Source organism: Alosa pseudoharengus, unplaced genomic scaffold (assembly GCF_046254945.1).
Source record: "Alosa pseudoharengus isolate Yale_2024_CS ecotype anadromous, Long Island Sound unplaced genomic scaffold, YU_APseudo_1.1 YU_APseudo_1.1_scf_3, whole genome shotgun sequence".
Taxonomy (NCBI): domain Eukaryota; kingdom Metazoa; phylum Chordata; class Actinopteri; order Clupeiformes; family Clupeidae; genus Alosa; species Alosa pseudoharengus.
Window position 1 is genome coordinate 46020146 of NW_027468718.1, and position 13006 is coordinate 46033151.

General features: G+C 40.5%; 1 protein-coding gene across 1 annotated transcript in view; it reads right to left on the minus strand.

The window, feature by feature from the left end:
• Positions 1-6167: 6167 nt before the first annotated feature.
• LOC143099963 (zinc-binding protein A33-like) overlaps positions 6168-13006 on the minus strand; it is a 45103-nt gene continuing 38264 nt past the window's right edge. Inside the window, exons 3-8 of the mRNA XM_076262869.1 lie at positions 11128-11151; positions 9798-9893; positions 8938-9168; positions 7410-7432; positions 7163-7281; positions 6168-6887 (exon numbers count right to left, since the gene is read on the minus strand). Of these exons, the coding sequence (XP_076118984.1) occupies positions 6295-6887; positions 7163-7281; positions 7410-7432; positions 8938-9168; positions 9798-9893; positions 11128-11151 (1086 nt within the window). The 3' untranslated portion in view covers positions 6168-6294. The remainder of the gene's footprint in view (positions 6888-7162; positions 7282-7409; positions 7433-8937; positions 9169-9797; positions 9894-11127; positions 11152-13006) is intronic.

Sequence of the window (13006 nt, forward strand, 5' to 3'; positions counted from 1 at the left end):
GGTTTGGTAGCTACAGCCAGAAAGACTTTGGAGAAAATCTATCACAACAGCTGGCAGGCATTTCCGTCAAAATTTCAGCCTCGCCTTCAGCTGCTCCAACTACTACTCTGTCGTCTTTTCATCAAGTACATATTCCTGTACATATTCCTGTTGTTGGCTTTGTTATAAAAACAACACATAATAACACTAAAGTAGCTTGTATGGCCTGGAGTTTAGCAGTAGGTGACTTTGTTTTTTTGGTAAACAAAATTGCTGTCAGATTTGGCATTCTACAGAAGGGGATGCGTTTCGTTTTGAGTCATAGGTCTTCTGTGTTTAACCTTCAGGTTCCCCACCCCACCTTTCCCTATCCTCCTCTGTGTGTGTGTGTGTGTGTGTGTGTGTGTGTGTGTGTGTGTATGTGTTTATTCTCAACAGGCTTGTTCTATATAATCCACTTTCAAATGTTTAGAACACATTGATTTTTGAGTGATGTTGAAGTTGATTGTATTCCTAGCTTTTCATAAATAATACATTTTATAGATGTATATCATTTTCATATTACACTAATTTATATAAGGAAGTTGTATCTGTTGAATCAAATGTATTTTATGTCTCTATTCAGAATTGATCTTCAATAAATATACAGTATACTTACTTCCTGTATTACTGGTAAGGTACATGTTTTTCTTTTATATATCATTATTATTGACTGTAGCATTTGCTTATATACAAATAAATGGTTTATTCTTATGGACCAAATAAATCTAAACCATTGTGTCTGACTTCATTATTAGTTTTTATGCATACTTTCATGTTTTTGGTGAGAAAGAGAATGTGAATTCTGTCAACATTCTAAATCCTGTTTCCTGCATTTTTTTACACTGATCACTAAATGTATCATAACTTTTGAAAGGTTAATGATATTCCAATTCAGTCTTTTTTGTTAAATAGCCCACAACTTGCTGAACATGTCATACACTCTACATTTTTCTCTATCTTGTATAGAAATATGATGAAAATTCATTTTTATGTGAATGAAATTAAATTTTAACGAATTCCGGTATACATTTGGAGAGGATTTTGAAAGACTGTTCATTACTATATCAACATTACCATATGTATTTTACATCATTTGATAGAACTGATCCTTCTGATTACAATGGTATGTATATCCCATTGATGGTATGTATTATACTCAAGAAATAAGTTTTTTTGTGTAAGGAGGTCATCCAGCACCAAAAATGGAATGTTCGGCACGGGCACGAAAGGGTTAATAGGTATTAGTGATACCTCGAAATTAGGCTGCTGTCTGTGAGGCAATTTATTGTAGCCTCCTAACCCACATGCACAAAACATAATTTCTGAAATGATTTCTTGATTTATAACATGAGATATGTCTCCATGTAGGGTAGTGTCAAATAGTGAAGTGATAGCAGGTAGATCATGTAGGCCTACATGTCACATGAGCCACACATAGGCTTCTTCTGTCCCTCCCAAACTGCATTAAAATGGTGTGTTTAGCAATCAGAATCTCAATTTTTTTCAAGAGAGAAACTCCCAGACACCAGTCCGCACCCCTCTCAGAAAATACTTACAACGTCCCTGTAGGGAGTTATTTATAATTTGGCCAGATTGCTTCATTTTCCTATTCCACAACCCCCACACTTTTAAAAAGCTTGATACGCCTCTGCACATCCCTGTTGCAGACACTCTATCCCGGAAGTCTCTGTCTGACCAGATGAGAGCCTCAGAGAGGGCATGGACATGCAGGTACACATGCTGTACAGGAACTTGCCTGTCAGTGACGCAAAGCTAAAATAAAAAAAAAATCTGCATCAAAAAGAACAATCAGTGAAGGATGGCCTGAGGAAAGAAAACTGTGCCTGCAGAATATTGTTGAGTACTGGAACTATCGTGATGAACTCTCCCAGATGAATGACATCATATTCAAGGGTGAGAGAATTGTTGCTCCTACTTCACTGCGTGCTGAGAAGTTATCACGGATACACATTGGTCACATGGGCATTGAAAAGTGCAAACAGAGAGCACGGGACATCCTATTTTGGCCAGGTATGAACAAGCATATTGAGGAAACGGCTGGAAAGTGCCCCACATGCCTCGAACACAGACCTTCCAACACCAAGGAGCCCATGATCAGCCACAAGATCCCCGATCGGGCATGGCAGACCGTTGCTACAGATTTGTTCACCTGGAACAATACATCATCACAGTGGACAATTACAGCAGGTATTTTGAGCTTGATAAATTGCACAGCACAACAGCCTCTGCTGTAATACACAAACTTAAAGCAGCCTTCGCTAGACATGGCATACCTGAGACTGTTGTATCAGATAACGGCCCTCAGTAGGCTACAAATGCAGAGAGTTTGAAGCTTTCGCTGACAAATGGGAGGCCACATAACTAGGCCAGATGTGACAAGAGAGATCCTTACCTCAGTCTCCTTGAGTATCGTAACACTCCTGTTGACTGTTTCAGATCACCTGCTCAACTGCTCATGAGTAGGCGGTTGCGTTCAGTCTTACCCAGCACCCACCAGCAGCTTCAGCCAAAGGTCGTCAGTTTGAGAGAAGTTCATGCTAGGCGGGTCCACCAGCAGCAACAGCCGAAAACGTAGGCCTACTACGATAGGTCAGCCAGACCTCTGTCGCCGCTGCAGGAAGGTCAACGATCCGCTTTCAAGAGCAAGCTCAGTGGAAACCTGCAGTAGTCATCAGACCGGCTGAAACTGACCGTTCCTATCTCATACGTTCAGCTGAAGGAGGACAGGAATACAGGAGAAACAGACGCTACCTCCTTTCCACTAAAGAACATCACACTCAAGGCCTCGTTATACTCGCCGCACCGGACCGGTAGCGCGAAAACGTGACGTCAAAATGACGTAGATCTCGCTGGCGCGCACACTGACAAGAGTCTTGAGGACAACACATCACAGACTCCACACAACAGCACATCTCCTACTTCACAGACCGCAAATGAATTTGCCCCTCTGACCACCAATTACAAGACAAAATCAGGACGTGTAATCTAGCCTAGAGCTATTTTGGACTTGTAAGACCATGTAAAAGGGTGTAGGCGGATAGCTGCCCTTCCAAAAAAAAGAGCATGTGACGTTCTGATCAAAACTGTCATGTGATTTCAGTTAAAAGCATTACTTATGAGATTCTGTTGGCCAATCAATGGACGCCATGTTTTGTAAGATGCGCATGCTCAGTGTATGATTGTAACGATTCGATGAGCAGAGACACGTTTAACTATGTTGCTCCAGGTTTAGTGAATAAAAGTAATACGTTTACAGCACGTCAGTGTGTTCAACATCTTCTACATTCAGTACGAAAAGACAGCATCAGCTACAATCACCTCCGGAGGAGAAATGCCTACCTCACTTAGAAACAGTTGCTAGGCTACATTAGTTCTTGGCATTCCAATGTGAACGGAAATACAAGAATACAAGGCAACATCCAAATACTTTTTTCTTTCTTTTTTCAAATTAAAATGAATTTAAAATTCCTTAAGAAGAATAAATGATTGTAATCAATCAATAATGAATAATTATGATAATTATGAATAGTAGCCTATGATTTCCATTCTGAATCATGACGTCCCACTATTAGACTTACCTATATTGATCTGGAAGTTTTATGGTATTAGAAATAGTATCATTGTAATCCTTGACCATCAAAACATGGGGGTAGACATCACCATTATTGATTTTCGATGTTTGGCGAAAAAGATATGATGTAGGCCTAAAATATATGATTCTGTAATAGCAGATAACAAAATGGCCGCCATTGCAGTCCAGAGGCATTCATTGATGTTTTGTATGGTATCCTTGGCATCATTGACCATCAAAACATAGGGGTAGATCTCATAATTTATGTGCTTAACTGTTTTGCTTAGTAGATATGATGAAAAACACATAATTTGGTAATGGCGGAAACAAAATGGCCGCCGAGGCTGGCATGGGGGGGGGGGGGGGGGGGGGGGGCTAACGTTCTTTATTGAAAGAGCAATACCCATACAGCAATTGTGCCAATTTTGGCGCTTGTTACCAGTTGTGAACGATTCTTATGAAAAAATTCAGTTATCTGCCCCACAACTGCATTCAAGATAAAACAATAATTGATGGTATAGATGTTTTGTATAGCATTGACAGACTTCTGGATAGAATGCAATACAAGAAAATGATGCCACTTAATGATTTGGGAGGATGACTGCAACAGTCTGATTTACTAAAATAATCCATTTGGTTGTAGCATCATAGACACAAACTCATTGATTGCAGTATAATGGTTGTAGCATCATACACAAACTCATTGATTTGCAGTATAATTCTTACCTTGCGCTCCAGGGCTGCTTCACTGATGGGTCTGAAGTCGTGCTCCTTATGGAGTTTTGAGTCTTGACACAGCACACACACAAGCTGTGTGTCGTCTTCATAGAAGAGCTCAAGTTCCTTACGATGCAGACTGCAGAACGGTTCTCTTTGACTTTCACACAGCTTCTTTAGAACCGGATTAAGGGGATACTCATCCCTTGAGTTCCTTCTTCTACAGACTGGACATTCTCTTGATCCTTTGGTTTCGCAGAACTTCTTAAGGCAGGATCTGCAGATGCTATGAGTGCAGGTCAGAAGAACAGGATCCTTGTAGAAGTCACAGCACACTAGACAGGACAAATCCTCCTTTGAGAACATTCTGGAGGCCATTTTCTCTGATAGTTGTGGTTGCCCTGAAGTTTGGCTGTTTCCTCTTGCAAGCCTGAACTAAAATTCTAGTCTAATTTTTAAACTCCTAGAAGCCTATGTGAATTAAATAAAACTGTTGCTACTATAATAACTTGTTTTCATATAAACTATTGCTGACTAAATTTTTCATTCAAACAATTCAGTATAACTAGAATGATGTGGAAAATGAAGCTTACGAGAAGTGTCATGTTTTTTCCCCTTCTTCAGGTAAGTTTGTTTTTTCTTAGAGGGAGTGGTTTTGTATCAGTCATATCTATTCATGTTAGTGTGAAAGAGTGTTTGAGATCTCAACAGGTATGAAAGCTATTTGTCTGTAAGTTACACATGGTTATTTCAGACTTACTTTAAAAACCTGACCCAACTGAGATCACAGAATTGATATTGAGATCTTTCTGAACGCACTAAATAGTCGTACACTAAAAAAATAACTAATAAAAAAGTAACTAACGAAAAAAGCTTTTATTTTATAATGCCAGGGTACAGCTGATATTCCCTGTGGTCAAAAGAAATTAGGGAATATTTTGACTTACTAAAAAAGTTATTTTGTACTGAAGAAAGCAACAACCCATTTATTTCATGGTTCATGAGTGTGGGAATCTTTGAAAGATGGATCATGATCGTATCTGCACTATAAACGTATGTGAAGCAGGTTGTTCTTGCCAATCTTGGCATCGTGGACGGTAAAAGTTGCAGTTAGAGAGTCTATGTGGGCATTGTTTAGGTATGCGAGATATGCACATCTCATGCCGTGCTCAAAGAATGTGATATGTGTCTCTGGATGTGGGGTTAGAGGTCAATCATATCAGAGTCAGAGATACAAAATTAGGGCTTTTATTAGGGCTGGAAGATGAAGCACAACATAAATGCAGCATGGAAGGCAAGTGCTGGAAACAAACAACTCAGCGCAGTGCAATTAAAAAGGAACCTGTACCTTCAACAGAATAAACACTCACACGCCAAAGTCCACTGCTGAGGTCATTCTCCTCCATCCTCAGGTCATTTTCTCTCATCACACCCAGTTCAAAGTAACTCCTTTTCCACAACCTCCACATCCCAGTAGTGTGTTTCTGAGTTAATGTCCTCAGAGCCCAGGACACTGAACCATTTTAAAAAAGTCTCTATGGGTTGTCTCTCTTCACTTCAGTTTGATTTGAGATATTTATTATTATGACATATATTATTTACATAAAATGTCATGTGAAAGTTGCAAAAAAATTTAAAATGACAATTAAATTCAATTACAATTATAGAAACAGCAAAAAAACCCACACAGCATTAGTAGATAAAACTGGAGTTATGATTGTAACCTATATGTGAGATTGACATATCCAGCCATTTACACATACAGTACTTGACGGCATCTCTCTAACATCTACACAAGCCTCAAAGATCTGTGTGTGGTTACTGATCAAGCCATCTTCCTGTAATGGAGTTGTCAAAGAGAGATTTTTCATCTAAAAATATGGCCAAAATCTGGAAAATCCTCTTCCTTCAAGATCCAGAAAAACAAATCCATGCTTTCATAACAACAACAACCTTTTATCCTATCACTGAATACCACTCACTCTATCACTGATTGATTCCAGCTTCAGTGGCAAGATCTTCAGTGGGATATGTTGACTCTGAGCACCAAAAAATGGAAACACTCTCTCTGTGAAAGTGTGTGTAATAGTGTGGAGATGTGTGTTGTCAGAGTCATAAAAAGACAGCTCTCCTTTGTCCCAGTCCAGCTGCACTCTGATCCTCTGGGGTTTCCGACTCACTGTGATAGGAGAGGGCCTGGATGGCCTGGTTGCCAGGAATTCTTCAAACCAAGATTCTGGCAGCGGGGAAGAAAATGCATCATATTCACCACGTTCATGGAGCAAAAACCAAAGCCCACTCCATTCGCAAACAGGTCCCTTCCTCTTGGCCGACTCTGACATAACACCCACAGCCCAAAGATGTATGTCCCCAACCTCCACATCCCAGCAGTGAGTTCCTGAGTTAAAGCCCTCAGAGCCCAATACATTTACCCAGTAATCAAATCTCTCTGGGTTATCAGGGAGTTGCTGTTTGTCATAACTGAAGTTCATACTGGTCAGATCCTCAGACAGAATGAGTTGTGGGTGTGCAGTGTTGGGATCCAAAGTCACAGGGACTGCATATAAAGAGAAAGAGAAAGAGAGAGAACACATGAGAAAACAGCTAAAGTTGTGATGGTGTTGCAGTCTGAAATCTTTTCAATAATTCTATATTTGCATGTTGATGTCACTTTCCACAACAAAACATCTGTAACATATTTTAAAGAGGGGGGGTTATTGTTATTGATTGATAATAGTGTTGGAGTTGCTAAGAGCAGATCAGTGCACAATGCATCACAGATTTGCATGTCGGACAGCAACCGTTGTGTGTGCAACATGCAGCAGAACTTACTGAGCTGAACAATCTCCTGCATCTTCTCCCAGACTCTGAACTTCAGGTTGCCCAGGTGCTTTGCCACATTGATCAGAGCTCCTAAAACCCCCTCTGGATACTGCAGTGTGCTCTGGGTTCTGGAAGAACATTCAGAAATCAGTGACGCTGTTTGTTTGGATTCAGAACTTCAGAGAAGATAGACAGAGATTCACAGGAAGACCACTCACACACACACACACACACACACACACACACACACACTCACCTAGCCACAGTTCTGTTGTAGCTCTGCAAAAAATAAGAGGGACATGGGTTATAAGCCATTGCTACAGTTTATCCAATTAAACCATAACAAATGTAACAATCGTAACATGCATTACATGCACTTCATTTTCTACAGTATCTTCTAATAGGCCTATGTTCTGATTACGTCACTTAAACATTTAAGCTATCATGCTCTGGTTATCATGCAGATATTGTATGCAAAGGTAGTATTTATATTTACTCTAAAGTCTACTACAGATATTGTATGCAAAGGTAGTATTTATATTTACTCTAAAGTCTACTGTTGTACTGTAGCTTGAATATCAACTAAATTGTTAAATGGTAATGCTATCCATATCTATATTCTGATCATATAAAGGGTTGATTTGTGCACATGTGGATAGCCTGTGTGTGTGTGTGTGTGTGTGTTAGTAGAGTATGATTGGGCAGTCTCTAAGCATGAGCATTTCACTGTAGGGCTCCATAACCAGGGGGATATTCCATCAACCTCGCTAATGAAGGCGGCGCTTAACAGAAATAGCCTGGCTTGAACTAGCGTAGACTTTCACTTGGGGCTGAAGCCGTTCCATTAACTCAAGTTAGCGGCATCTTGGCCTCGTTTATTCAAGCGAGGTTTAGTTCAGCTTCATCTCTGCTCGTGCACGAGGTAGAACAGTAGACCAAAACAGTAGATTGACGAAAAGAGGATATATGGCGTAAAATTAAGACAATACTAGACGATTTCTGTTCGATTTGGCAAGCGCCATCTACAGGATTTTCATCAAAAGTCATCAAATTTAACATCGAAAGAAAAAAATAGATAGAATAGTGGTCATAAAATAAATAAGTATCAACATAATAGCCTATAGCCACATGAAGCAGTTTTAATTATTAGCTGCCTAGGCTACAGAATAATTATCCTTTGGCTTGCATCAGATATAATATAGCCCACTGGCAAAGCTGTCACTGAACAGCCTACCAAATGTGCATGACCCTTTATCAGCAGTAGACATATGTCTTTCATCAAAGATTATAACTAAAAATGCCATTATCAAGGTGATAAACAATGTAGCCTTAATACTTCGTATGTGAAGCGAACCTGCGAACACGCAGGAATGTATCCTTTCTTATGCCACCGAACGTAAGTGACACAGAGTAGCACGATTCCTAGAACCACACGCATGTGAAGTTAAAACAACAACAGAAAAAACATTTCTAGGCCTACTTCTATTTTTGAAGTTGTAGGCTACAGGTGACGAGAGCACAGGTTGACGGAACCATCTTTTTGGACTCGTTTTCCGACTGATTGTTTTTTTTTGCAACACAGCTTAATTTAGCTTGAAAGTTAACCTGCTATGGAGCAGGTTAGTTCTGTGGCATAAATTCCCATGGTTACCAAGCTGGGATTCACATTAACCTCATTAATGGAACGGAATTCTCACTAAAATTAGCGAGACTTATCGAAATAAGCCAGGGTTGGCCTTTAGCGAGGTTGATGGAATACCCCCCAGGTGTTAGAGGTTCACTACCTGCAGAAAAGTGATGTCATCAGCTCCCATCTCCTCCTCTATGGTTGTGATGGTGTCGGAGAGAAATGAGATCTCTCTGCTGATCTTCTCCATCTTCTCCTTTACCATTTGACTCTTCTGCTCCTCTTCCTCCCTCAGTGCAGCTATCCTGGCTGCCTCTTCATCTCGTAGAAACTGGTGAAGTTTCTCAAACTCCTCCTTGATCTGCATCTCTGTGTGTTGGGTTTGAACCTGCAATATCACATCATGACATTGTTAACTTTTAATTCATCAATACCAGCAGTTAATGTCTCGTTTATGGTGTTAAATTGAGTTTAGTTATGTATATATATTATTTTGAGTCCCGTGAGGGAAATTACAAATGACATTTACAAATGCATTCATTTAGCAGACCATTCTATCCAAAGCCATATGTATATAGTACACAGATCATTGTTCCCGGAACAACTTGTTAAGTGCCTTGCTCAAAGCACACAGTGGAAGCCAGGAATTGAACCCACATCTTCTCAGGCTACTACATACTAGCCCAGCTCCTTAACCACTACGCTACCAACCACCAATTATGAAATTACCTTTAGCGGGCACTTAAGACTTTAAACTGCCCATCATTAAAAGCAGAGTCCATTACCTCACTAAGTTGCCAGTCTATTCCAGAGCAACTAACTGATGTTTTTATCCAAACATTTGTGGGCACAACAGTGGCAGACGGGACTTGATCCTACAACTCGCCTGGCTAATTCATGCTAGCCAGATTAGCTAACCACTGCCCACCCATTCTGGAATTGAAACGATAACCTTCTGGAGTACCACTCGGAAGGCCAGGTTCCTAACCACCTGACCACCACCACCTCAACTCCTACCTTTATGTACTCTAGAGTTTTATCACAGGTGAGTGTTGCGAGGTTGAAGTCTTCAAGTTTCTTCTGTAAGAGCTGCAGTTTGATCCCGAGTTCCTCCTGGAAGGAAACAAGATGTATGGGTGGACTAATATAGGCTGACATGCTGTGTGTGTGTGTGTGTGTGTGTGTGTGTGTGTGTGTGTGTGTGTGTGTGTGTGTGTGTGTGTGTGTGTGTGAGGGGGGGGGCGTCCCTCTACCACGTCCCATCAGAGCAGGGGCGTCCCTCTCTACCTTCAAAAAACTCTTGACGACACAACTCTACCTTCCTCACTACTTACCACACTCTTCCCTCCTCTTCCTCCTTCCTCATCACTTACTACCACACTCTTCCCTCCTCTTCCTCATCACTTACTACCACACTCTTCCCTCCTCTTCCTCCTTCCTCTCCACTTCCCTCTGTTCCCTCCTCTACCTTCTCTTCTACCACTTCTCCTCCTACCATACTTCTACCACTTCTACCACTTCTCCTCCTACCATACTTCTACCACTTCTACCACTTCTTTTCCTACCATACTTCTACCTCTTCTACCACTTCTCCTCCTACCATACTTCTACCACTTCTACCACTTCTTTTCCTACCATACTTCTACCACTTCTCCTCCTACCATACTTCTACCACTTCTACCACTTATTTTCCTACCATACTTCTACCACTTCTCCTCCTACCATACTTCTACCTCTTCTACCACTTCTCCTCCTACCATACTTCTACCACTTCTACCACTTCTCCTCCTACCATACTTCGACTATCTATTTACTGTATGAAGGCACTCCTATAATATTGACAAATTCCTTGCTATAGTCTACTCTGCACTGTACCTACATTAAACAGTATTCAATGCTGCAACTGTTGCCACAGACAAATGTGCGTGTGTATAGCTCTGCATTAAGTTGATTTTGTTAATGTGTTTACAGAAAAATGTTAATAGCCTGCTGTCATGCATTTAGGATAGTGTAGTGTTGGGAGGACGATATGTTAGAAAAACTTGGTGTGGATACACACACAGGGGAAATTATCCCTCTCCTTGAGTAGGTAGGCTAGCGCAGTGGTTTTCAAAGTGGGGGCCGTGAGGGGGTGCCAGGGGGGCCTCAGCTAGTTGGAAGGGAAAATAAAAGCAACAAATAAATGCAGGTGGGTGGATGGAGGGTAGGTTGGGGGAAGGGGGGTGGGTCGGTATAATCAATAAACAAAAAAAAGTATTGAGGGAAGCATATTGTGTGAAAGAAGAGATGAAATACTGATTTGATGAAATTCTGAAACTGTTCCTTTTTTCATTGAGGTTGTTTTTACCTTATTTGATGTACTTCCTGGTACCTAATTATGATGACTCACAGAAATGAATAATAAAAAAAAAATAAAAAAAAACAAACAAATACATTTGAAACATTTTAAATATACATTACTATGAGGGTTGTTATACAATGCCATTATAATAATTTGTCGCATATCTATATTTTCCATGATAATGATATGGGAATAATAAGAGTGATAGCTGCAGAAAGCCCCAAATGTAAGGGCTAAAATAAGTATAAGAATTAGCTTAATGTATTTTTTCATTTGCCGTAGTATTGTCGATGGGTTTAATAACACATCAAGGGGGTCCTTGGCCTGAACCTAGTGGTATTTGGGGGGCCTTGTCGTGGAAAAGTTTGGGAACCCCTGGGCTAGCGTACGGCCGTAGGTAGGCTACACCTGCAGGCGCACCTGGAGTAGGCTAGGAAGCTACATAAACTCATGCAGTAAACGTTACCTTACGTTCCTGTGCTGCTTCGTCTATGGGACTGAAGGTATGATCTCTATGTTTCTTTGAATCTCGACACACCAAACACACAGGCTGTTTATCCTCCAGACAGAAGAGTTTGCGTTTCTCATTGTGCCGATGGCAAAGCACGTCAGAATCTGCTGCAGCTGTCTGACTTCTCTGTAAGAAGATCTCACACAGGTTTCTTAAAGCCAGATTGGGGGGGCAGACATGTTCCGTTGAGGTGACACTTCTACAAACTGGGCATTCTCTCGATAGTTTTGTCTCCCAGAACCGCTGCAGACAGACTTTACACACACTGTGACTACATGTCAGAATAACAGGATCCTTGTAGATGTCACGGCACACCGCGCAGGAGAAATCCTCCTCTGAGAAAGATCTTGAAGCCATGTTTTTCTTCGGTTTAACCTTCGGTTAAGCTTTAGAAAACAGAAAGATATGTTAATCGAGAGTCTAATTTAAATCCATAAGATTGTACCCATTAACAATGTTTGTAGCAGAGATAGCACACGTTAAAGACAGAACTAGAAGACAGCATTGCCTGTTGTTTACACTCTCACTTCCTGATTCAAGAACCATGTGCTACTTCTTCTTCTTCTTCTTCTTCTTTATATGGCGGTTGGCAACCAGCTTTTTGGTGCATTACCGCCACCATCTGGACTGGAGTGTGATTCAAATGGTCATCCTACACTTTCCTAAATTCTTTTCAATAACCCAGTTACCTTCAAAAAAGAAAAAAAAAAGATTCAAATTTAATGTCATCTGGATTTCACCAAGTTGTGATATAAACCTTTGTCTGGCTTGATGGTACTCAGGACAAAACATAATTACATGCTCTATGGTCTCTTGACTATTGCAATATTCACACATTCCATCAACATGCTTTTTCATGGTAAACAATGTTCTGTTTAATCCTGTATGTCCTAGCCTCATTCTGGACACCACATCTTCTTCTTGCTTACTTCTGCATGTATTCCTGCTCCTCCCCACCTTTCCTTGAATACTATGCAGGTGTCTACCAGACTGTTCGTTATCCCATACAAATTGCCATTTTTCATTTATTTTAGCTTTGATTATACTTTTGACTTCAGCTTTGCTGTATTTAATATTCAACTCTATATCAGACTTCCCCACTGCTTTCTTTGCACATTTATCTGCTAATTCATTACCTCCTACACCTATATGAGCTGATACCCATATAAATGTAGTACTATACCAGACTTAAGCAGATTGTTGGCTAATTGCATTACTTCATATACTATGTCCTGTCTAGACTCAGAGTGAAAACGTTTAAGGCTTATTAAAGCTGAACTAGAGTCTGACGCAATCACAGCTTGCTTAGGTCTATTGCTCTCTACCCACAATAAGGCCATCCATATTCCTATCATTTCTGCTGTGTATACAGCT